This window comes from Lepisosteus platostomus, chromosome 1 (assembly GCF_059453375.1).
Source record: "Lepisosteus platostomus isolate fLepPlt1 chromosome 1, fLepPlt1.hap1, whole genome shotgun sequence".
In the NCBI taxonomy this organism is placed as follows: domain Eukaryota; kingdom Metazoa; phylum Chordata; class Actinopteri; order Semionotiformes; family Lepisosteidae; genus Lepisosteus; species Lepisosteus platostomus.
This window is the reverse complement of record NC_142611.1, coordinates 10,302,966-10,330,055: the sequence shown is the minus strand read 5'-3', so window position 1 is coordinate 10,330,055 and position 27,090 is coordinate 10,302,966. Positions and strand designations below refer to the sequence as shown.

General features: G+C 38.0%; 1 protein-coding gene across 2 annotated transcripts in view; it reads left to right on the top strand.

Annotated features, from left to right (window-relative positions):
* Positions 1–27,090, top strand: part of palld (palladin, cytoskeletal associated protein) — a 128,858-nt gene that overhangs the window by 47,592 nt on the left and 54,176 nt on the right. For both annotated transcript variants that reach the window (XM_088618241.1, XM_088618171.1), the window contains exons 3-10: positions 7,466–7,641; positions 8,817–8,883; positions 9,409–9,526; positions 10,892–10,960; positions 12,936–13,077; positions 14,655–14,678; positions 16,482–16,601; positions 17,805–18,150. In XM_088618241.1, coding sequence (XP_088474367.1) covers positions 7,466–7,641; positions 8,817–8,883; positions 9,409–9,526; positions 10,892–10,960; positions 12,936–13,077; positions 14,655–14,678; positions 16,482–16,601; positions 17,805–18,150 — 1,062 coding nt within the window. The remainder of the gene's footprint in view (positions 1–7,465; positions 7,642–8,816; positions 8,884–9,408; positions 9,527–10,891; positions 10,961–12,935; positions 13,078–14,654; positions 14,679–16,481; positions 16,602–17,804; positions 18,151–27,090) is intronic.

Sequence of the window (27,090 nt, the reverse complement as noted above, 5' to 3'; positions counted from 1 at the left end):
AAACTATAAAACATTGATATCTTCAATGAGAGACATTGACCTAAAAGAAAGAAAAAACTATTTTGTGAAGGACTGTTCCTTGGCAAGAATATGTTCTTGTTTTGTGAGAGCTGGTGCTACTTTAACAGCTTACTCACATTTGAGAAACGACAAACAATGTGATTTCTGCTGTTTGACTCGATATGTGTTGAATTGCTTTTTAAGAAAATGAAACAGGGGATTCAGGGGATTGTCTTCCTTTTCCAACTCCATCAGTTTACCAAATAACCAGCTTCCACCATAAACAGGGTGATAACACTGCTCTGTCCCCAACAATCCCAGTCACAGAGACCAGCAGCTTTGTACTGTAGTACTGTGCTATATTTTGTTCACTACTGTATATGCTATATTACAATGCATTACCACACTATACTATACAGTATATAGAGTATATGTATATTATAGTATCAAATACAAGTCGTATAGCACTATACTATAAAGACTATACTGTATATTAGCTCATGTAGTACATACACAGGGATACAAGCAGAGACAAGCATCTGCATTGCATCTCTTTCCCTTGGGATATTTATCCCCTACCAAGGGCAAAATACAGACCATCTGGGCTGCAGTTTCCTTCTCAGTAAACAAATGCAGCTTCATTGGAAAACCCAGGGGGATGGCTTTGACAGCGAAGGGAGACTTTGTTTATTGTTTTAAATTAACAGGACTGAGTTGCCTCAAATCTATTTGCCTGCAGGGCCCTGTTACTTACCCTGGCTATGCAGCAGACCAGTGTGCTCTGCGGCCCTGGATGTTAGTGCTGTTTTCTTCTTCAGTGTTAGAGGTAAACAGGACTGGCATCCAGTCGACTCTCAGGCGCCAGGGAACATTATTCCCTTGTAGCACTCCAAGAGCCAGGCAGAAGAATTAACATGTTTTACCTGTGAGTATTCACTGACTCTGCACAGTGTCTGCTATTCATGAAGTACAGTAAAAGGATGAAATAAGACTACAAAATAAAGAGCTGGAATAGGAGTGCCTGGGGCATTACTTTCAAAATGTTCTAATAAAACATGAGTATTAATCATCAGTGCAAAAAGTGATACTCTTACAAGTCAAGGGTGTGATAAAATTCCTAAAAGGGGATCTTATCAAATTATAATAAAAGATTAGACATTTTACCCCTTAAGGTCAGGGATTACCGAGCATTATATAGCACATGTATTCTTTTATTCTTAAGATAAGCTCGATATTAAAGTAATGAAAAGGCTTAAACTTTCTCAAGACAAAGATTTATTAATAATACAGTTAATTAACACACCAGTTACACTATGCATAGATATTTGCAATTCAGTAAGTTTTAAAGCCATACTGTCTGTAGACATTGAAAGTCCAGGATGCTATGCTTTTATTCTAAAGGCATAAACCACCTTAAGAGTCTACAGAGAGAACCTGTGTCCAAGTTCATTGGGACAAAGTCTCTCTCTCTAAACAGATGCTCACAAAATATATGAGAACCATTTTTGTCCTATTCTACACGTCTATCACTAAAATGGAGGAGACATTTTTAGCCTGCAAATGCTGCAATGAGGGAAATAATAATTTCCAAACAAACGAAAAGACAGAAATTGCCCTTCTGTAATAAATCTCTGAGCTTGGAATTCTTTCAGCCCTCAGACTACCTGGCCAAAATTTGTTTCAAGTCTATAATTTCTCCCTCTCACGGCACAAACGTTTGAAGAAATGGAGGATGATGGATGAAAATGTGTCTTCTTTGCTTCTGTTCTCCTCTTCCTTGACTTGTTGGCCTGTCTGTTCTAATATTTATGCTATGGTCCATTCCTGTGGAGACTGTCTTAATGACCTCAGTAGGAATGGCCTACTGGCCTGGCCTAGTCACTGTTGCAAATCGCAGTCTCAGTGATTTAACAGTTATGTTGTTTCATTTATTAGGACTCAGATTTGATCACCTGAGCCTTCCTGGGTGTTTAAGTGCCTCATGACCTAAGGACAGCTATGTTAATACATCAACGCACTATCCTTTGTTCCAGACCTTCAGAATAAGGACATCAATCTGTGAGGAGCAAGCAAGTTTATCCCATTTGAAACTCAGATGCCCCCTCCACTCAGTCTCAAAAACATGCACTGTAGCACATTTTGAGTTCCCTTTTGACTATGTATGTGAAAACCTTGTTCTGGAAATTCCTCTCTGGCTGAAGAGTGGTATTGGACTGGAATTGCACAGTTACCTGCACCTGACACTAAAGAAAATGTTATGCATTACATGATCATGTGAAATATTTTTCATCGGGTTATTTTCTGGTTGACAGAGTATATATACCCATTTGCGGAAAAACGGTCTGCTTTTTTGAAGCAGTATTAAGCTCTCTTTTGCATTCTATCATATTGAATGAATGGGCTCACCCAATTTACAATGCTTTTTACATCTTTAACCAAGCTCCTGCTACATTTGCACGGAAATTATAGTCAGTAAACATAATTATGCTGTCTTTAAGGTGAATCATATTGTCTTTTAATTTCAATTATCTACCCTAATTACTCAGTGAAGGAATGATTTAAGATTCATCACATGGAGTTCTCTGTTATATTTGGGTCCTGGAATGTGAGGAATCTTTATAAGCTGACTAAAATAGGAGAAATGGCCTTAGGTTGATGGCTAAAAACAGCTGTACCCAAAGCTGCCCAATCAACCGGCTGAATTCATCTGAACCCATCACTCAGAGAGATGGATGACCATGTTCCTTCTTTACTCCTGCTCTTCTCCTCTTCCTAGCCTTGTTGGCTTGTGGTCCATTCCTATGGAGATCGTCTTAATGACCTCAGTAGGAATGGCCTGGTCTCTGTTGCACATTGCCATCTCAGTGATGTGGGTAATACATACTGTACAAGTGCTCACATCACTTTGTAAACGGGGAAGCACACTGTCCTTGATCTGTTGCACCCTACTTTGAAGTGGTTTTGGTGTCGGCACAAAGGGTAATGAAAAAAAATGTGCAATCAATCTGACATTTAACCAGTTGTCTCAGTTAAGACGTGATGCACAGCTGTAAGACTCCCCTGGCGCAGGTCCCAGTAGATTCCAGTCATGGTGAATCATGTGTCTGCAGACAAAGTCATGGCAGTTCATAGTTCTACCACCTTTGTTCACTTACGTATACCTCACACCGAGGTAAGAAATGAGCCCCAGGGGATCGTCACTGTTTCCCATAAATTATGCTTCACTGACGCCCAAAGGGAGCGTGGAGGTGTGCTGAGCAGGTAAACTTCAAAAGGAAGATTCACGGAAAATGAATATCTAGGGGCTTCCACCATCGTCCAGACGGATGTGACACAAATGGAATGTGACTGATCCATTAATGTCTCAAACAGTGCTGATGGCAGAGCTTTGTTTTGAGGGACACCTCTAAATAATCTCCTTGGTGATGGTCCGAAGCTCGGTTTAGCTGCTTTCCTCACATCTGTGAATTATATGTGCTGTCTGGGTCAAGTAGAGACACCCAGTGAGTTGGCACAAGGATGGTTCTTGACACTTACAGTACTAATGCGATACTTAAGTTTACTTGAATTGTCAGGGAGTGATTAGGTGCATATGCTTATGTTTAATAAAGTTGTTCATAGCAGATTGAGCTATTTGCAGTTAAACAAGGATGAAGTCATAAACTATAATGTTATACTTTAAGAGGACATTTTTAACACTCTAAAGTTCAGAGATTCAGTGTATTCAGGATGTGGTTAATACATATACTGTAAGTGTTCACATGGACTCAGAAGAAGGTGGTAAGGATTTTAGTTCTTTGCACACGTGTTGAGAAAACTCTGCACTAGTTTTGCAGCTCCATCATCAGGCTATGTGCAGCCAAACAGCAGTTCATGCCCACACACATTCACTAAGACACTGGTACTGTGGTACCACCCTGCTAAGCACTACATTTAGTAGCTCAGTAGGAGGGCACCTCCCAGTTGTAGTCTCTTGTATTCAACAGCAACTTTAATAATAGTACATGAGAACTAGACAAACAAACACCAGAGCAACAGCACAATAAACAGACACTAATTACAGTGATAGTCGGCATGCCCTTATGCAAATCACTGCCAAAATCCCATGGTGTCACTGTCTGTGTATTGGCTGTCTCAGAATGAGAGGTTTAAATGTGTTAGCATTCTGATTACGTCAGTATTATACTAAGTTAAACTCTTGAACCGGCATGTGCATCTTGTAAAATAAAACATTTAATTAAAAAAATAGGTTTTAACTTCACACATCACTACAAAGTGCAATTTGCCAGTTTATGCTATGAGTTTATGGGGATTATCTGTCACTGCATAATTAGTGTACGGTATATATTGGGTTAAAGTTTATAAACAGCAGTCTAGGTGGAAGTGATGGCGACTGCTTTTTGTGACAGTAATGAATTTACAACTGTGCTGTTCTGCCTTCACTTCAGACAACTCAGAGATAACATAGTTCTGTGTTTTTCTTCCACACATAGCTTGTTTTCCAAACATGCTCTGCAGTGGAACATAAATTAATTTCAATGTTTATTTCAAATCTAAATAAAGAGCACGTGCTTAATGTGTGCAGTTAGGCCCTGGATTAGAACCAATATTAGAGTTATCCATTCATGTGCACAGCACAGACAAAATGCCAAATCACTCCATCACTACGGACTTCTCTGGGGTAAATTTGAATGATCTTGAGAAATCTGGTTAAATGGAATCACTGTTACACTAATGTTTACTCTGTGCTACCTATTGCATCTTTAGTTTTTCTGAGAACAGTAATGAATGCTTTTAGAAGCAACATTCCTTGCTGTGCCTGTATGCAAATAATATTCTTTTCAAGGCGAAAGCTGTGCAGCTCATTTTTTAACATGACCCAAAGTTCTGAAACAATAGCTACCAAAAACACTCGTGAGAATAATACATTGGTGAATCTTTTTTCTGTCTGGCTTTTTTTTTTTTTGATTGTTTCAGTCAATGAATGCTTGCCATTCCTTCTTTTAAAAGAAGCATTTGGAAATAGTACAGTACCTATCAGGAGTGTTTCAAAGGCAAATTACTGTATCACCCATACATTGAACTGTTGATCTTTGAACGCATCTGATCTTTTTCAGTACCAGCTACTGAGGGTCTACTTACAGTACCATCATGGATTTAATTGCGTAGTCCAGGTGTTAGTTTTGAGGCTATAACATTAGCTGCTCATTTTTTCATAAAACGCATTGTGAACCTCATCAGTGTTCACATTCATTCTTCCATAGACCTTAGCTTGAAACATCCTCATGACCCGTGTTACAAAAACTGTTAGAGGCCATCTCTAGTGTATTCACTTTCGCAGAACAATTCTTAATTACCTTTTATCGCTTTCATGTTACATATGACTCTTCAGCTGATGTTGCGTTATGTGGTAACTAATGCTACATCTGAGCTACATAAAAAATGTACCACAAGCAGTCAAACTGCCCTTCATTTTTTTACAATGAGCAAAATATGTTCAAATGTCATTAACAAGGGAAAGATTAAATGTGATTAAAAAATACTCTATACTACATACACCATCCTAGATATACTGTAGTACCTCTTAATTCAAGTGCAAACCCTATGCATTAATAAGAGTTTAAGATTATTTTATATTTTGTTCCCAGGTACTTTGTAATGTTTTTAGGAACTCACACACAAAGGGAGTGAAAGCAAAGGGCAGCCCAGTGAGTCATACTTTAAATATCTTTTTTACCTTTAATGCAGGTGGTAGTTATACAGAATTCACAGTCCTGAAGCCCAAGCTTCGCCTTTTAGACAAAAAAGCAGAGTTGCAATTTTTATTTTTCTCCAAATGGGTCTCTTTTCTCTCCATATTGAATAGTCAAATTACTTAAGAGACTACTTGGATCAGTAGTCTTTTTTTACATAACTAAATTAAAATTTAGTGCACAAAAGCTACTGAAATAATGCCATAAATTCTGCAAAATACAAAAGCCACAGTAGATTAATAATAAATACTTCCATGTTGATAAAATGTTAGGCTAATTGTAGGCAATAATCATATAATTAGTCCTAGGGAATACCTAATAACCACATAGTGGTTGTTGAAAAGTAAAACAGTGGCAGGAAAGTAATCTGTGTAGTGATGAAACCAATAATCAAATTGCATTCTTTAGCCTTTAGGTAATGTCTTTGACACAGTTAAGAGAATCTCATTAAGGAAGAGACAGAGAACTAAGTGGATTTTCAAGCAGATTGAGAAATAAGCCTTTTATCTCAGTCACCAGTTAAATTCCACCAGAGAATGTTGTGATGATCTATGTGCGATGACTACTGCTGGGGTGCTTTTAGGTCAGTGGGATTCTGTTCCATCCATAATGACAATTGATTAGCATTCCTTAGCAGTTTGATATTTGAATGGGATAGAAACTTTTCTCCGAGGGGGATTATGTCCTACATCGTACTGTTCAGAGATACGTATGTGAACAGACACAAGGGGTTCTTCATTCATAAATGCAAGATTGGAGCAGCAGCCACTGCAGATGTAGCTAAAAGGCTAGCAGGAAGTGTACTTTTTCTGCTGCCTACATTTCTGTTCAAGGATTGCTGGGTTTTGCGCTGTTCATAGAGGTGTTTTCTATTTTAAAACGAAGTCTGAAGAAATTGTCTTTCATTTGGTATTATTTCCACTTTTCGTAAAAACATACTGGAGGAAATTATCAGTTGAGATCGTTATTTTAAGTACTGCCCATACCGTTTTCTAGTTTTTAGGTAATTTTCTTCTAGATTTTAACAAAACAGATGAAAAGAAGTTTCAGGGAAAGTCATGTCAGGATAATAGTTTCAAGCACTGCATTTATGTCTTGAAGATAGTAGCAGCTGACAAATATATTAAGTTTCCATGCGTAACACCTCCATAGAGGATACAGAGAGAATATAACATACGTTTGTTTCAGAGGCCTTTCGTTGTTCTCTGCTGTGACCTCATTAAAAGTCGTACTTTAAAATATATAGGATACTGCCAGAAACCTTATAGCACGTCTCCGCTCCATTCTCACAGCGGAGTTTTTGGCAGTGCTGTACTAAATGCTTTTTCATGTGCCCAAGCTGCTTTTCAAAAGACACAGACAGGAACTCAGCTGATGGTCAATGAATGATGAATCTGTGCTGTTATAGCACCAGTGTGGGGAAAAGGAACTGTCAGGATCAGGTCAGGAAATTTGGGCACCCTTATGCAGACTCTGCTGAAAGGCAAAACAGGGTGAGCCTCCTATAACAATAAAGACAGGTAGACACACTGGAAGTAAGATTTTTTTTTACTTTTGGCAGATGTGGCTCGTCTTTTATGTGATAAATGAGGCAGCATGAACCAGCGTTTGAAGTGTCGTATTCAGAGAAAGGGAAGCCGGCCGTACACTGAGTCTGTGTCTAAAAGGCTTGTCTGTACCACTTACACTCTCTTTCTCTGACTAATCTTCAGATGGTACTGTGAGGGCAAAGAGCTGCACAATTCGCCAGACATTCAGATCTCTCAGGATGTGGATCTTCACACGTTAGTCATCACTGAAGCTTTTGAGGACGACACCGGGCGCTACACTTGTGTGGCTTCAAACTCTTTTGGATCAGATAATACATCAGCTGAAGTTTATATTGAAGGTATGTGGTTCGGTTTCTCTTTCTGGTCACGTTTGCTCTTCATTTTTTACATTACTTGTTAGTATACAGATGTATTTTCCTTTTCGGTACCAGCTCTTTTAAATATGTTTTTCAGAGGTGTACAGTAATTCTCTAAATGTGTTTGCAGTGCACATTTCGAAAGTATTATACAGTACATACTGTATGGCATATCATGGGGTAAAAGGTGAATAGGAAGAGATGCAGAGTATTCTCTGCAACTCCTATCTAAAAGTAAAAATCATACTTGTTAAAGTTAATAATCACCAATGCAGACAATCTTATGACTTTTTTATTCTTTAAATTCTAATGCAGTTCCTCTTGTTCTTTCATCAGCTACTATGGTTGTTTGAGTTGGGTTCACTCAGGGGTCATATAAACATATTCAATGAATGTTACAAGAATTCTCCAGATGATCTGATAGCAAATATTAAATCAAAATCATGCAATGAAATTTACTGTTGCAGAATATATTCTTGTTGATAAAGGCCTGCATTACAAGAGTAAAGGTCTGACTCTCAAGTGTATACTGTACATAAGCAGGTAGATATGCCACCTGTTGACTGTGTTTTTGAACTGTATTTTACTTTTATGCTAATTATTTGACACTGATTTCTCCTCTAAGTTTGTTGTGGGCATTCATCCCAGAAAGTGGTGTTAAGGGTTTTGTGGGAATGTGTCTTGATTTTAAAAGTTACAGAATATCAGTCTGTTTAATTTCTGTTTAATTTAGTTCCCAGTGTGTATCTGGTGTAGTGGTGTACTGTACTGTACAGGACTGAAAAGGCCTCATATTGAAAATCCTTCCTGCTCTATGTTGCTTCTTTAACTTTCTAATATAAATGCCTTTTCATTATTTAAAAAAAAATCTGTAATACAAGAGGAACATCATGTCTTTAGAAAATTAAATTGAAAACAAACCAAATATTCTCTTCTTAAATGGAACCCATGCAGGCAAGCAACATGAAGAACATGTTCCAAGACTAAACTAGTCAGAGATAATCTAATTACTGTCAAAAACACAATTACAAAAGCTGCATCTTGCTTTAATTAGTTTTAAGGCTTTAGTCTGGGTATTCAAGTAGAATTTTTTTTTATACCAAGAGAACTTTTCTTTCATTACTCTCCTGCTTTCCTCTCCCGCTCCATGGATGTAGGGGCATCGTCCTCCGATTCGGAAGGGGAAGGATCCACACTGAACGCCCACACAGGAGGAATGCCGCAGTACGTGTGTCTCAGCACAGCGCCAGTCCGTGCCACTGCTCGGTCTTTCACAGCACAGCTCATGCTAACATGGTTGTCAAAGGACGTTTGCAGGCGGTTGTCATTGAGCTAAGCCTCAATTTCTTATTTCTCTCTAATCCGTTGTTTTGGTTAGAACACGATAGATCTCTAACCTGGTTAGTATAGTATATAGTTGCTATATACATTACACCCCACTCTAATCTCTGATATTTCTATGACTACTCTTTTTTGCTCTGTTAATTTTTTTGTCTCTTTTCCTTTTACCATCTTACTTTGGTAGCAATGACAGGTTTTCTTATGTTCTTATTAGTTGCTTAACAGGCTATTCAAAAAGATCCAGACATTATAAGCTCTGAGATTAGATCCGTTTACCATCAAACACTCTATTTAATGCTGTTACTCGCTGGAGGTTTGGGCCTCGCGTTACGAAACAAAGAATTCTGATTGTTTTTATTAGGTGGCGTGCAAAGAAGGTCTGAGCCTCTGTAATCCATGTCATTTTAGGGCGCAGAAAAAAACCACGTCTGTGTCTCTCACAATCAGCTCTCCCACAGCCAAGAGTCCAGAGGTTCCTCCACATCGCTCGACCCTCATCCAGCCTCTCTCTGCTCCTGCCCAGCGGGTAACGACTGCTCCTGCAGGCTTACATGACATACGGTGGCTATCAAAAGTATTCACCCTCCCTGGACTTTATGGAATGTATCTGGGATTTTTTTCAGCATTGATCAACACAGAACACTCTGTAATGTCAAATTGAAAACAGAATTCTACAGAAATTAATTATAAATACAAAACAGAAAATAAGTGATTGCAGAAGCATTCACCCCCCCGAGTCAATATTTGGTTGAGGCAGGTTTGGGAGAAATTACAGCCATGAGTCACCTTGGTTAAGTTTCTACCAGCCTTGCACATTTGGACAACACAGGTTTTTGCCCATCGTCTCTGCAAATTTGCTCAAACTCCCTCAGGTTCGTTTGGCGGTCCAATGCTTGGCTAGCTTGGCTAGCAGGCAACCAGGCAACCATAAAACAGACAACTTTGACACAACTGTCTTCCCATTCAGACCTTTTCTTTCAAGCAGCAGGTCGTTTCTGTACGAGGTTTCAGAGCAAAGGAGCACAAGGCCCATACTTTGTACTCGTACAAATCACACCCATTTTCTGCTCATTGTCTGGCTCTTTTGACACCATTAATACATCTTTACAGGCAATGCGTAATTAAGGTTCATGGGAAGGCCTTGGAACATTTAATTCTGTTTTTCTCTAGCTGAATAACAGCTGTGATGAGGAAACCCAGGAAACCCCTTCGGTATGGCCTCTGTGGAAGTGACAATATTTAATGTGTGGGGGAAGTGGTTGGAGTATTCTACCCACATTAATGCTTAATCAGGATCCATGAAGCTCCCCAGATGCCCTTTCTATCATGTGTTCTTGTTTAAAATATTCCTCTGATGCTCCTTCTTTAAAAAGTGTGGGAAGTAGTTTTTCAGGTCTAATATACTGTATATGCATACAGTGAAAGCACAAGCTATCTTTAAAAACAAAAGTAGATTCCTCAAATCTCAATTAAAAAAACATACTCCTGTCTTATGATTTGTATAATGCTGTCTTCCTACTTTCTTTCTCCTACTAAGGAACGACAAGCAGCATTAATATCAATACTCATTTAGAAATGATAAGTGTACAGATGAATAGGAAATATAATTTAAACAAGATTACCATTATGCGGCACCATAGGGTTCATCCATTCATCACTTAACATTTCTTCTGGCTCCTACCAACAAAAAGTAGAAGATAAAATGCCATTTAAAGGTTATTGCTAAGTTATGGCATTATTTTGGAGGGGGGATTTCTTTTGAAGTGTAACTTTTTTTAAAATGCTAAAGGAAATAAATGCATTAAGCTGCTGTGACCGATTGTACAGCATTAGAAACATACTTGCCTAAAGGGATTTTTAGACTGCATATTACTTTTTCTTACATGGCTAGGTGCAGAGTCCAGTTTCTTCACTCTCTGGACAAGATGGACCTATTGCAGTATCTCCAGTTTTCACTAAGGTACGTTACAATTAATAAGCTTTCACCATTGATTCACTATTACAATCATTAATTGCCAACTTAAATGTCATTGAGATAATGGAAACAGAAGCCTTATTACAAAGGCATTCCATAATTAAACCTCAACCCCAAAAACTGATTTATTTAATGAACGCATTATACTGTACATTCAATCAGCTCCTACCCAACTGTAAACAATTATTTATAAATAAGTTTATATTTGTGTGATAGTGGTCACGACAATATTAGATTAGCATGTGAATATCCATACAAAACTAAAAAGTAAAGATGAACTTCTTTTTATTCCACAATGAGTGGAAACCTAGCAGTATAACAACTCGTTTTGAGCTTTTGTTTGCTCATGCTTCTGGATCTAGAAAGTAAACCAAAATATTTACTGACCAACTAAAAGTTAACAGATTGACAACTTACAGGAAATAGCCAGAGAGATTGATGTCTGTTTTGTGGAGGAAACATATATTTTGTGCACTGCGGAGTGTCAGCTAAGCGTAGTCAGTCACACAATTGAAAAGGCTGATACGTACAGCATGTTATGGATCCAAGTTGCATGTGTCCTTTGTGGGAATTTTTCAATCGCCTTGCACTTTGGTGGGGCAGCTGCTTTGTCAGGGACTATATTTTGACAGAAATGTCGAGCAGTGAAAAGTCTTTTCATGACACCATATAGTTTAGCATCTGCATAATTCCATTATTGAATGAGTGAATCCTTAATAATGAATGAATCGTGCAAATTATATTTCAATTTTAATTGTGATTTCCAGTATGAATTTGTACTCTAAGGAGTAGGAGACACCAAGGAGCTCCTGCAAATGGGTAATGTGGCTTAAAAAAACTGCATTAAGAATACTGGTGTGAATGAGCCATTGAGCCTTTAACTGCTCATTCTCTGTGATGAAACTAGAAGGTTATTAGCAATGTTTAGGCACAACATCATTTTAGAAGCCCAAAAAATTAATAGTTGAGTGGATAGTGAAAGTCCCTTAAATTGCACCCAGGATTCCTTTCCAGAAACTGATAGGAAATGTAGTCTTTACATGAGAAATAAGGGAAGGTCACATTTTTACAAAATCTATGAGAATGTGATCAGATACTATCTTTAATCTATTTTCTTCTTTGAGCTCCTGTTTTTAGATGTTTTGTGTTATTGTTTTTTGCTAGGAAAGGAAATGCTTGCTAACGTACGCCGTAAAAAAAACTTCAGTAAAGTGCAGGAATGCTCTGCTATAAACCCAAGGCTGTCAGGTTACATTAAATCAGGAATACATTATATTAATGTGTCCCTGACTGTATTTGACAAATATGGCACTGCAATCCATCAGTCTTGTTCTGAAGTAGCTAAACTACTGTTCATTATCATAATCGTTATCTAGTAATCAGATTTCATTGGGATGAACGGAAGTTCATCTGTGTCATCTGGCAACGTCTTTGCTCTGCAAAAAGATGTTCGAATGTTTTTGGAATCACCCACAAAGAAGATGATTTCATTTTCACCGCACTTACATTTGTGTGAATGAAAGGGATGAATAACAGCTGGGTTACATATTGCTTCAATTTATATGGAGTGATTGTTGAAATAAATGCTGATACTTGGACCTTACCCCTTGTCACTGTATGGGAAGAGTAACAGATGTCATCCAGACTTAAAAACAAATGTTGTATGGCCCTTTTGCCTGTATAGTTCTAGAAATGTTAGAACCAAAAAGTATATTTTTAGTTGTTTTCTACTGTACGTTGACTTGTCTGACATTTTTTGGATTTGCTCATCAGTTGGGTACAAATACAGTATAAACAGTAGGCTCTAACTGACACTTTTACTAAGATCGACGACCTAGTAATACTGTAAATGTATAGTACCTTGTCTATAAATAATGCTATAAAATGAGACTCTTTGTGGCTTTGATGAGATGCGAAGAAACACAGAGATGTAGACGATATCTTTCTGATCTCATTCCAGCCGCTGCAAGATGCCACAGCATCAGAGGGCCAAGTCGTTGTCCTGGAGTGCCGAGTGAAGGGCACCCCCCCACTGCGTGTGCAGTGGTACAGGCAGGGAGAGGAGATACAAGACTCTCCGGACTTCCGCATCCTGCAGAAAAGTGAGCCCGCCAAACACAAAGCTGCACACTCTCCGGATTGTCCTCCTCCCACTGACACCAATATGAGGGGCGCTCAAAAGCTTCTGCAGCTCACATTCTTGGGGCGTTGCTGTTGTGCTGTTAATAAGCATTATAGAAAGATACAGTGCAGATGCATGCGTACAGTATAGAGAGCTCATGCCTGGTTTTATGTTCATATTCCTGAGTGTGCCTGACTCATCCCATTATGTTCTTTCCAAGCCTGGTTGAATGACAGTTCAAAGCCAAAAGATCATGTGGTCATCACATTTGTGTGCAAGGAAGGATGCACTGCAAAGTGTATCCTTGGATGCACGGGTTCTGTGTTAAGGGAAGCTGTTCCTGATTGTCTGGTTGACTCTCTTCGGCTTCCATAACATATGAAAAATGGATAGAGAAGAAGGTCATGCCAGGTCGCATTGAAATCACGGGTCACATCGCAAAAGAGTTGGATTATAAGCAATTATCCATGGCACGCTCAAAACGTCTACCCAATGTATTCCCAGAACCTCCGTTTGATAACCAAGACTGCCACCAGAAAGTGGAGTCTAATGCTAAAACACAGCAGGAGCTTTTTTTCCTGTCTGGCTGCTGGTGATCAAATAAGCATTCACCACTATGATACTGAGACCAAAACAGAATTAATAGAATGAAAAACCCCTTCATTATCCACCCTTGAAGAAAACCCTCACCTCACCTTTAGAGGCAAGATTAAGGCCAGCATCTTCTGGAATTCGAACCTGTACTTAATGGATAACGTACCACACAAAACTACCATCACTGGTTAATAGTGTGCTGACCTGCTAGCCCAGTTTCATGTGACAGATGTTCAGGCATTATTTTCTTCCGCGACTCAATTTGCAAGACCAGGATTTCACAGAGTGTGATTTATTAACGAGTGTTTGAGCCCCAAACCCCAGATTTACTCCTGATTGACTATTATTTACTTTGGCATATGGAATCTGCTGTTAATGCTCTTAAAAGAAATGACTGATTTTGTTATTAATAAATCACAAATCTGAAGGACAAATGAGCTAAATATGCTGAGATGAGTTGCAAAGCTTTTTGAATTTGCCTTATAAACACAAGTGTATTGTAAAGCAAGACAAATCACTTGGTGCACAAATATAAATATTTAACCTAGTATTAAGAAAGGAATTCTAAAAATGCTTATTTATCAATAGAGTACAGAAAAAAAGTCATAGGTCATGTACTTTTACCAGTCTTACCAGCTGTTTGGTCAGACAGCTGCTTACAGGAGTTCAAAGTGATTTGTAACAGTCAAGAAATGAAGCTGCAAATATAGAATAAAACTGTAAAAAAGATATGAACTACAAAAGTCTTTTTCCTTTATCACTAGTAGTTCATGAGCTCTCCAACAATAGTCTGAGTGAACATGAAATTTACTTTATTTATAGTGGTTTTTATTAATTACTTAATAACTGTTTCAGTTATACTGTAGTTCCGAATATACTGTATTATTTTAAATAAAAAGTTTGTGTAACATGTCTACATTTGTACATTTCATTCCTCAACATTTACTTTCTTCTTTTCCTTAGAGCCTCGATCTGCTGCAGAACCTGGTAAGAGTCATCTTATTTTTCTGTTCTTTCCATCAAAAAAGACTTGTGAATTAGTAGTTTCCTTACCTTTTGAAGTGGTACTTTCATATCACTAAACTCTGTGGATCTGTCTTTGTAAAGTTGTGTATCGTTTACTTGAAAATACAGTCATGCTTTAAAATTAGTTTACTACTTTAATACAATTCTACTTGCTTTCAAGCTCAAAAGAAATTGCTAATTATCTTGTTGTTTCTAATGTGAAGATTATTCTTTAATTAAATAAAAAAATATTTTTATCTAATCAAATGACAAGAGTAATTTAAGATGACATTCCAAATATCATTTACGAGAGATACGTACATTTCTTTTAGCACACAATAATAAAATACAGACATTCACCTTGGGAAAACCAATATTCAACAGTGGAAAACAATTTAGAAGGAGATTTCAGATCCCAGAGACTAAGCAGTAGCAAGGCTGGTAGGGTGACTAACAGGGAAAACCAGGTGTTAAAAGAACTGCTGTCGCTAAATCCTTCCCTTTTTCTGTGTGTCTGAGAAATATATTATATGACTCATGAAAAGGCACTGGATACTCAAGAATGAATAATACTTTTACATTATTGAGAGTCTTGCTTCAGGCCAAAATGGGTTTTATGATGTTGGAGTGATCCAATTCCTGCTTTGTTTTTTGTACAATATAAGCAGTTCTGTAGAAACTGGAATGTATAATTTTGTTTCTGAGCTTTCAAAATTAACTTCAGCCTTTTTTGTCCAGATAGTACCAGTGATATGCCCTTTTTATAATTGTTATTATTATTAAGTTATTAGTGTTTTATTCTTATATGGGAAACTGATTTTTGTGGTCTGGTCTGTCACAGATAATTTGTCTTGGTAGAACCCAGATCATCATTGTTCTTTTAGATAGAAAACACCCCACAAAGATCTGTCTGCTGAACATGAATCAGTGTGCTTACTGCCACTGCCTTTTCAGTTTACGTAACTGTCTGGATGTATATTTGTTATTAGCATGACAAAATGACCAGATTTATGAGATGGAGGAAAGCAACATTAATAAAACACATATTTCTTTATGCCAGATCTCTTGAATTAATTTACATTTGATGGAGTTGATATGTCTGAAGGATGTCTGTGTAATAAACATTCAGTAAGGGGAGCTGGCTCACCCTGTGTTTTTGTGAAAGTGCTCTTGACAAATTTTAACCCATTAAGTAGTCAATTAATTAATCTTTTGCCTTGATTGTTTTTAGATACTTCTTATCTGAAGTGTTTACGACTAGTCATAGAAGCCATCTGTTGCAGCCCATGTTTGAATCATCTACTAAATCTCTCAGAAACTGATAACCTGCCCTATTTATTTGAAAGCAAATTCTTATCATTACACAATTCAGTTTATCCAGCAGTTTAAAAGTAGAGGGAACCCAGAAAGGATTTTATGAATTTGAATATACAGCAAAAAAAAAAATTGGACCTCTTTATCGTATACTATAACTTTAACAATCAGTTTAAAGTTACAGAGGTTGAATTTAAAATGGGGGAGAAATTAACTTGCATCTGTTCGTCTAAGAATTTATACCTCTCCATTGGCACTACGGAAAATACACACTCAGGGTGGGAGGTAAAATGTATTTTAGCAGTCGACATTTCTTCAAAAACTGGAAGAAAAATACAACATACAACAATAGAAAGTACAAAAAAAGAAATACTAGGGCCATATGAGAAATTGCTCATGGCTGCACCATAAGTGGAATTCAAATAGATTTGGTATTAATTCTGTGTTGTATTTTTTTTTTCCCTTTTACAGAGGAGATCTGTACGCTGGTGATTGCTGAGACCTTCCCTGAAGATGGAGGTGTTTTCAGATGCACAGCCAGTAACAGGTTTGGCTCAGTGAGCTGCTCTGCTCAGCTGGCCGTGTACTCAGGTGAGGGACAAGCCAGTGCACTGCTGGCTTCATTAACATTCCTCACAAACGAGCCCATTTATTGAAGAATGCTCAAATCCCTTTCCTTGTGACATTCTTAGGCTACCGTCCAAAGTTACGCAATTTTGCTCGGCCTATTTAACCTTCCAGGATGTTCAAATATTCTGGTTTGGGGTTGGTGCTGTTATTGTTTTTTATTGTTGTGACCTCAGGTTTAGATTTGTATCTAGCTGCACTCACTGAAGGACTGCTTCTGTCATATAAAAAGACGTTATGGCTGGAGTGTTCCTGGAGGATGCTGCAGGAGAATGTATTATCGATGTCATCCTACTGCAAGATTTTTATTCCTATTGACCAAATCTTCCATTATGCATGTTGCTTTCTCAAAATGGAGATGAAATCACAAATTGATCGTTTTTTCGAATTGACAAACATCTTTAATGAGCATTATTTAATGCAGGAAATAACTAGTGAGGTTTGTTGTGATAGGTACTCGTCGATCCATCATTTGTATTGATTATTGTTGGAGGCAGGAGAAGTGGCATGATGGTTAGCTCTGCTGCCTCACAGCCCTTGCGTCCTGGGTCTGATTCAGGACATGGGGTGTCTCCCCTGTGTGGAGTTTATATGTGTACCCCACATCTGTGTGGGTTTTCTCCAGGTGCTCCGGTTACCTTGGTCTTGCTGTCCAAGTTAACCTGCGTGTCAAATTGCCCCCCATGTGCATGTTTGTGTGTGTGTGTGCCCAGCGATTGATAGGCATCCCCTGTGGTGTCAGCTCGTCTTTCACCCTGTTCTGAATTCACTGAAAATGTATCTTTTATGGTAAATAAAAAACCAGAACGGTAGAATGACATTTCATTATTTTGGAGGTGAATGACACACATAATGTGGTAAGTTAGCAGGGTAAATACAGCAAAACAAAATCAGACATAGGAGGGAAAGCCTGAAGAACACGTACTTGCTGAGTGACAGAAATGAAAAGGCGACACTTGAACATTTTGGATACAGAAACAAGTATAAATTCTAAATAAAAAGGAAATACTTGGTGATTCTTGAGGGAGCCAATCCGGCTCAGTTAACAATGACAGTATCCAGTTTTTATTTCCCCTTCTGATCCTGAGGCGGTGGTTCACCATCGCCAACACCCCAAACCCGAAGTGGGAGATAAATTTCTTTCCATCGCTCTTTCTTGCCACACAGTTACCGAAGAGCCCTCTAGCAATGGAGTTTCGGCTGAAGACTCTGCTTTGGAAGACGTACAGTCCTTCCCGCCGCCTCCGCCCCCCTCAGAAATCAGCTCTCTGGTGCTCCCGCCAAAGTGCTCCTCTGGAGAGGGTCTTCATGTCAACGAGCTGGAGATCTGGCCCAGCGTGGGGGCTCTAAAAGTGCAGCGCTTCAGCCTAGGGGAGGAGAAGACCAATGGGGTCCACAGTAACCAGCAGGCCGTTGGGGCTCCCAAGGCGATGAATGCCTCCTTCCAGTCTGCTCCAGTCGCCCCTTCCGCTGTGAAGGAGCTGCCCCTGGCAACCAAGCCCAAGCCCAAACTGTAAGTACCTCAGCTCCTACTGAGAATAGTCTCGCAGGGTCCGCACACAGAAATGCCGGGCATCTGAAGGTTGTCTCAGAAAGAAGAAAACTCTTAAATGTTTGTGAATTGGAACGTTCGTATCAAATCATGTTTACATCTCATTTCTTTAGAGAACTAGCGCTAAGCCCAAGTTGTCTGGTCCAAACAGAAAACTTATGATAAGATTAAGATCCAAAAAAAAAACAATGTTTTATGTCATATCTGAGACGTTTTATTGAAATTAAGTTAGATTCTATTGTCTCGGTTGTTTTCAGGGGTGTAAGTTATGCAATTAGTAAATCAACATACAGTGTATACAGTTCATAAATATTAAGAATATGTTGCAGTAGGGCTAGCAGAACAGAGCTGAATTTGAGAATTCTGAAGGGGCATTTTGGACAGACAGGCTTACAGCAGTTATGACTAAATAGATTGCACTCTGAAACTTCTATATACAGTATAGGAAATCTCTCCTGACCTTATTCAAAATGCTTAACTGATATGTCATGAATAATTTATGAGAAGCAACAATTGTATGATAAAAACAGCCATCCAATAAATAATAATTTAATTAATAATAAATAATAAATTATTGTTTAAATTCTTGGCAAGAACTTCAAAACAAACTACAGAATTTCTTGAATTATAATCTACATTATACAGAGAAAATGTAAAATGATCATATTTATTTAAAACAAGACAAATAAGTATCAGTGAAAGAGTTACCTACAGTACATACTGTGCAGGTCTTTCAGCCTAAAGCTACCAGTCTTATTTTTGATATTTATGGTTACCAAACCATTTCCTTAATATAAAATCAACTGTATGCAATAGTACCACTGCATGATTGCCTTGTTTTATTTGGGTATTTTCAGTATCAAAATCTGAGAGATTAGCACCTTCCTCTATGTTTTATATCTTTGAAATGCATGAATCACAGTATCACTAAGTTGACAGCCATTGGCTGATTATTAACATGCATAGCAGAGCAGGTGTATTTCAGAAACTTACAATGTGGGTGTCAAATCCTGCCTGCCACTAATTCATACATGTTTATGATGTTTTGGTAAGTTGCATAGAAATGTCCCATGCACTTCAAATTAATATAAATTTATTTACAATTTTTTATTTGGAAAAGTGTTTTTACAGTATGTTCTATTCCCATTTTATGAAATAATTAAATTTTTACCAGTACATGACTCCCTGCATGAAAACATACAGGCCTTTTACTAATTTATTAAACATCAGTTACTGCATTGTGTGCACGATACCAAATAAAACTTGCATATAAATCGGTATATATCCATTCCAGCTCCCTTTAAACATGCAGTTATGGGGGCTTTTAAAATATTACTTAAAATGTAAAATGTAATGTAAGTAAAATTTTACAGTAAAATGTAAAAGCTGAAATGTAATTTTAAAGAACACAAAGATTCGAGCCATTAACGCCTGAAACGGTTAATTTTGCCATTGAATTAGAAACGAATTCAACACAGTTTTCAAAAACGACACCATTTAGTGTGACAATGACAAACTTCTTTGGGTAATTGTTTTTTACACGCCCTTCGTTCTTATGAATCTACAGTAAATTTGAATTCTGTATACTAGTATACAAAATACTAGTTTAGTATCAAAACATAAATATTATTTAGAGGAAAAATAGCAAATCAGGCAAAAAATAAAAGGAAAAGAACATATATTTTAGACTCTTCCATGTTACAGGCCTTCCATGGTACATTAAAACTGTACTGCTTTTTATTCACATGCAAACGTAGCCTTGATGCAATGATTTTAGAAAGGGTTGGATCTTCTTATTGTTTGCTGGAAATAGACAGTGTTCCCAGTATCAGATTTTAAACGGTCTGGGCCTGCAAATGCTTACACAGACTTCTGATAGCAAGCGAGAAGTGTTCTATGTCATATCAGCTTTATTTCATTTCAAAGTAAGGACAGACATGGCTGCAGTTTGTACAATGAGGGCAGTACTGCTGTTATTAGGAAAAGGGAGTCAGGTTGGTGTCTCATTTGTAGACAAATGAAAGAATGAAAGGAAGCTGAGCACATTCCAGCCGTGTGAATTCTTTCTACAATAGCAGACAGATAGAACATGCAGGATAGGATTTCCACCTAGTGTTGAAAGACTCTTTACTTCCCAAGTTAAAATCAATAAATATCACCTCATAACCTCAGGGTGTGACCCTGGTGGCATGTGTTTTTCCAAGACCTTGAAGAAAATAAAACATTTAAAAAATGTGGACTTAATACTGAGCAGACGAAAGCCAAAATTAGAGTCCTCCACCTCTTACTCTTTCTACGAACAGCTGAGCAGTTGAAACTCTGTGGGAGCAGCTGTTGTCTTCCTGTGTTGTCAAGCTGTGTCAATTTTTACCCTAATTCTAAATTAAGATTAATTAAAACACCATTAATGTTTGGTATGGTAAATATTTATGGTATTTATCGAAGCATGAAACGTTCTGCATGTAAATATTTGTAAATTATATGTGCAGTTTACATGAGGCACTGTGTAGCTGCATATAAATTGATGTGGAGCTTTCTTTTAAAATGGAAAAAATATGTGAATGAGGAACAAGTAAAGGTTTGTTCCATGCTGAAACAAACCCCAAGAACTGTGACCCGAAGATGGCTCCACAGCCGAAATGTTGTTTCTATTGTTCTCTTTTCAGCATGGAATAAACCTTTATTTGTTGCTTTGCAGCCTACGCATACTGATGCAGCTACTTGAACTACAAAGTAATATTTTGCTTTGTTAATAATGACATTGTCATGAGTTATGTTTAGGATCTACTTAAGGTGGATACATGTTAAGTCACTTTTAAGATTTTTTTTTATTAATGCTTTCCTTAAAACATCTATCAAAATAAAATTGTACACAAACGTATGAGGATCACCGTTACTGAGCTGCATCTGAAGGGAGTCCTTGTCAGCTCTAAAATCTGTAATTGTGTCTCTCATTATTTCCACCTGACTTCTCTCTACCTGGAGGTCTCCTCTTAATTTACAGCAGAAACAATGTCTCATTATGAATCATTGCACCTGTGATGTCATTTTCACAGGTGGTTTTATGCTTGTGGTTTAGGATTTAGGATTATGCTTGTGGTTATATCATGTTGTGCAGTGTTTATGAAACAGTTATGATGGAGTTTTTGAACCTCATTCTAAGTAACACATTAAGTAAAAGGTATATCAGTGTTCTTACAAAAACCTCAGAATTGCATTATGTTAATTACTTGGTCAAAATATACTGATGGTTAAAAAAGAAACGTAACACCTCCTCCTCCACACTCTGGCCCTCCTGTCTGCGTGGAACAGGCTGAAGAGTGACTCAACCGATAAGAGGACCTGATGCCACTGCTGACGAGTCCACCGCAGCCTCTGTCTGGCCCAAGCCAGGCAGGTATGATGTCTAGGAGGTGTGAGCACAGGGCCTCTGACAAGTTGCCTTGCTCTAAGGCCAGCAGCATGGAGCCTCACTGTCCTGTCACTGATGCGGGCATTGTATCTGCAGGCAGTTTCAGCAGCAGTACGGGTGGCAGATCTGAAACGTTCTCTCAGATGGACCAGTCTGATGTGTCGGTCCTGCTCTGGTGTGGTCACTCGAGGGTGACCGGATCTTGGACGGTCCTCTGTCCTGCCGGTCTGCTGAAACCTTCTCTGCAGAAGTTACACAGTGGAGCAGCTTACTCCATAGTGTCTGGCAACGCTGGCACATGACATGCCTGCCTGCAGCATGCCAATGGCCCTCTCCCTTGCTTCTGATGACACTTGAGGCATTATTGAATGCACAGTAAACTGACTAGGTGTGGCTTTTTTCTTGCAGTGACCTAAGCTTTGAATTAAGGCCTTTTTAAAGGGAACCTGAACAGGCAAATGCTCCACCTGGACCTCATTGGGTAAAAGTGCACCTATCGAGCTTTCGTGTCATTGGCAAGTTGCAATGCCTCACTGCACAAGTTGTATTGCAGGTCAGAGGGCTTAAAACAAATTGACAACTTTTTGTGAAAGTACATAAGCTATAACTATAGTATTCTCATTCCTGAAAATGTTGCGTTTCTTTTTTCCATCAGTATATAATGAGTTATTTCTAACTCCAATCAGGAAATTCATTGTAATATCTTACGCAGACAGTTTGCCTGGATGTTGAATAATAAGTCACTGTTTGTGTTTCAAATACAGTTAGGAAACTTTACTGTGTTGTATCAGTAGTTTATGGTTGTAGTGGTCTGGGCTTATCAGCTGTTGGTTACTTTGGCTGCTATAGGTGTACTTGGGGATTCAGGTACCAGCTGTGAAAAACACTTGAGTTTGACACTGCTGAACAAAGAGTATGTTTTATTTATGGCAGCAATATGATTTATGGACCTTCAGTGTAACAGAAAGAGCGGAAATCAAGTTTCAATCAAAAGTGTGCTGAATGTCAAGATGTGTGAGAATGATTTACTATGACCCATTGGCAGCAGATCAGTCAGCCGTCGTGAGCGAAGCAAAATACAGTATAAGGTCACAGAAAACAACACTGTTTCCGCTACCTCTATCAGCAAAGGGCTTCTAACTGAGGTTCTACATATTGCAAAGCAAGACAGTGCAGAATACAAAGGCTAGCAAGTATATACTGTATATCAACTAGACTAGTTTATATCGCACAATAAGCTCTTCCATTGCACATACAGTATGAATACAGCACAGAGTGTAATTCAGTGCAATAGACAGGACTATGATGGATGCACACAGGAGGCCACAGGGAATGCTGTTATGCTATAAATAATAATTATGGATTGCTTCACTGCTGATTACTACAACTCATCTTGAGGTCACAAACACGTCATTCTGAATTTTAGAAGATGCCCAATATCATATTAACCCCTTTGAGAAGGGGCGATTAACACTGGATCACTGCAATAATTTGTGTACTGCCTACAAACAACAACAGAAAGATAACTAAAAAAAGGGAACTGACACCTTTCAGAAGACACACAAACAGACACACAGTTAATCTAGTCTATCCTCCTCATCAGCTTTATTGCCCTCACAGCTGTCCTGTAAGCTGCACTGTTCTCAGGGTTAAAGATGTGTTTGCCTGTAGTCTGAACCTCTCACCAAGGACTAAACTACGTGGAGCTATGTATTGTAAAAGCACTGTAGTGTTTTTTTTACATATTTTATTTATGTCTAATTCCACCAGGGCTACAGTAAATCAGGGGTCAGCCTATCCATTTTTTACAAAACTGCAGTGTCTCTTCCTAGAGAGGCAGTGTATACTGTATTTTATATAAATGGTGTGGAGTTTGTACCCTCTTATATATCTTTAACAGGGGGAAATAATTTTTGGGAGCATTATTGTTTCTGGAAAAAAACATATTTTATTTCTCCGTGGCTCTGTCTGTGGAATGTGCCCTTGGCTGAGTCAACATCATTCGCCAGCCCTGGCATCCTCCCAGATCTGACCTTACTAGGTGGAGCTGACACACTGCACATCCTGCCTGTATAACAGCTAATCAAGAGCTCATTAGACTGGTCCACACACCCACCCCTTCAGGATCTTACCCAGCCTGCTACAACTTAAACTGACCTGCAGTACAGCACATGCTAGTCTGAGAACTGGCAGTTTAAAGATCTGGTAAAAGTTAAATGATTGTCTGAGATGGACCTGAAGGCCAAGCAGGCTTTTAAGGTTGCGATTGATCCAGAATCTGACAGAAAGTGTGATATGTAAGGAGTTACAAGGTAGTTTTTAAATTCTCTAATTGTTGTAACTATCACGGTACCTGATACAGGATATAGGATATAGTTTGTATAGAAAACATTACCAGTTCTAGGGTGAGGTTTTTTAAAGAAACACAACAACTGATGGATATATTATAGATAACATTTGCATTATGTTTATTTTCAAATCAAAACCTGTTATTATCCTTACTTTTCTGCAGTGGACAGACCCAAAAAAGACCAAATAAATGTGAAACCTTAGTGTGATTGTACAAATATGTTTCCTTCTTGAAGATCTTACATTCCTGATGGAGTCCATAGGTATTTCCATCAGTATACACTATAGGATGACAGCACACATTTTTCAAGACTTTATTGATATTCCACTATCTCAAAGTCAAGCTTTTTTATATTTGATATTTAGCCAAGTATAATTTTTAAATATGAAGAAATGTGCTAAAAATACAAACTGCTTTACAAATGAAGTAATACATTATTTGGTATGGAATTTGTGTGAAATGCATATGACGCTGTGATGTATTCACGAGTTATTTGAATAAGGAAAGTAACATAACATAGAGCAATGATGAACAGCCACACATGATAAAGTACTGCACTAAAGCTGTCCTAAAGGATACAGGAAGAAATCACTAAGTGAAATTTAATTTGCTCTACTTTGTAAATTGAAAATCGCATTGAATAAAATGGATTGTTTCATGGATTCAATGCCTATGCTTTCATTGTCACTTCACTAATTACAAATCAATTTACTTCAGTAATATCCTTCCTGCTAAGGGTGATGATGCAATGCCTATTGAAGACAAAAAGGAAAATACATCATAAACATGTGTAAACATGCCTGTACCTGGTAACCTGAGCTTACATCAGCAGTCTGAGTAAATCAGGTCCCCAGGAGTGGGCAGGTGTACTGTGGGAAAAATGAGACAGACCTATGGGTTTTGCAAAGCTCATTTTCATGTGTCAGTCTGGAATCTTTCTCACAGAGCTGTAAAATCAAGCCTTTTTAACGTTAGGAATACACTAGGCTTAAGCAAGAAAAAGGAAAACAAAGCTATAACAATAGAGGAGTCCTGCCTGCATGTTTACTCTTGGGTAATTACTCCTCTAATAAGTGGTTTTTATTAAGGTGCTCCTGTATACTGGAACCTCTTTTCTTTTCACTTAGGCTGCTTAATGCCTTACCATTTCTACTGCAGTTGTCATCTTAAATGGATGAAGTAGCATACAATAGTATTTGATTACAGGTTGCATAAATCTGTTAGGAGAAAGTGAAGTATTTGGGAGTGTAATAACGATTAGCGTCAGACCGTTAAATATTTTAATTGTGCTTTCCTAAGCACGAGTATTATGTTTTGCATGTGAAAATGGCTCAGTGTTCCTTTCCCACATATTGTTATTCTTTTCCACCTCTGGGCTCTGAAGCTTTGAGCGCTCTAAAAAGGTTCTGTGACGGTAAATAATGAACTTAGAAGTCAAGGCTCTCTTATGTTCTCTAGGCTCAACACTCACTTAAGAGTAATAATAATTATTTTATATAATACCATTATGAAAACAACTGTCCCAAAGCACATTTCACGATGAAATAAAGTCACAAATCGGGGAAAAAAACAAGGCGGATGTCACAAAATGCCTCTCTTATATTGTACATTTTCAGGCTAAATTTTAAAGCACACAATATTGCTGTGAATAAAAGAGACGGAGAATTTGTGCGTTGTATACCAACATACGAAATACCAGTCCCTGTGCTTATTATGTTTTGTTGTTTTCTGCTGTATTATGCCATCAGATGAACGAAAACACCATCTGTGGTTTAAGAGCAGTAAAAGAGAGCATCCTTTCAGCCCAGTTTTTCGCATTCAATCCCAAATTAATATTTGAATTATATCCTGCACATATTGTTAATCTAAAAAATAATATGTATTAATTTTAGCAATATTTTAGTGCTTCATAGTTGTTTATCTTATAAGGGATATTATTTTATCCAGCAATACCAATTGTGGAGTTAAGCTAAGTGGTGAAATCTGAAAAGCCCTGTTAAGCATTTTAAACTCCAGGGCACGCTGAAAAAGTAACATTTGCTTTCTGGGCTTAAATCATCTGGTGCAGATAGCGATGTGAACCCCACAAGGTGCACAGATGTATTTCAGTGAAACTAGACAAGCCTGTAGGTCTGTGGCTCAATTGTTACCACAGGTGCACACAAGTTTTTCATTAATGCACGAAGTCTGTCATGTTTTTTCCTGGCCTACTGTCCCAACATCTTCCTTCTGTCAGAAGCCAACATATTGAATTGAAAAAAAATCCTTGCTCTTTCTCTTTTGTATATTCACCTAGTTGAAAAAGTGTTTTTTCCAAATTATTTAAAAAAAAAACGACTACCATTTAAAATAATGAACTTGTAATAACACAAGTCATGATTTAGAACTTACAGAAATTGAGTGGGTTGTTTCACCCAGGCTTAAGAATGCTTCCACTTCAAGGTACTAAAGACTTTTGGCAGCAGACAAACTAGTCCATGGATGTATTATCAATCAAGCCAAGCTATGTGGGTGAAAGCTTTGTAATCCACAGAGCTACAGTACGTTGCTCAGAGTGCATATCTTACTGAGAGGATCACACTTCTCAAAACAAAGCAGTTTAATGAATATACAGTACTTAAATGCCTGACCTTTTAAAGGAACAAGAAAAAATAGAGAAAATTGCTGAAAATCACTTTTTGGGAATCAGATAATTTATCCCAAATGGCACCCTGAGCTTTGATGGGTGTTTTCTGGAGACCAAGCGAGAAAGCATTTATCATTTATCATTTATCGATCCAAAGACCTTGTAAAGGTAGGATACAAGATGCAAAGATGAGAAGCAGGAATCTGCTGTTAGGATTTTGCAAAGGAAATCTCTAGAAAGGGACATCTTGGCCACTCTTTTTCTGTTTTGTCAGAGAAAATAACAGGCAATTCACATGATTTTTAAAGCTCTCTGAAGGTGTTTGGTGGTTTCACAAAGAACATTAAACTGCGGCTGATGGGAATGTGGGGTTTCTCTTCTCTGTCTCAGTGGTTTGCACAAATTGTTGTAATGCTTGTAAAAGCTAGCAGGACTGATCAGAGCACAGCAGTGATGTTCTTTTTCCTAGCTCCATGTTCAGATTTACTGTATTGTATTTGCGCTTTCGATCTG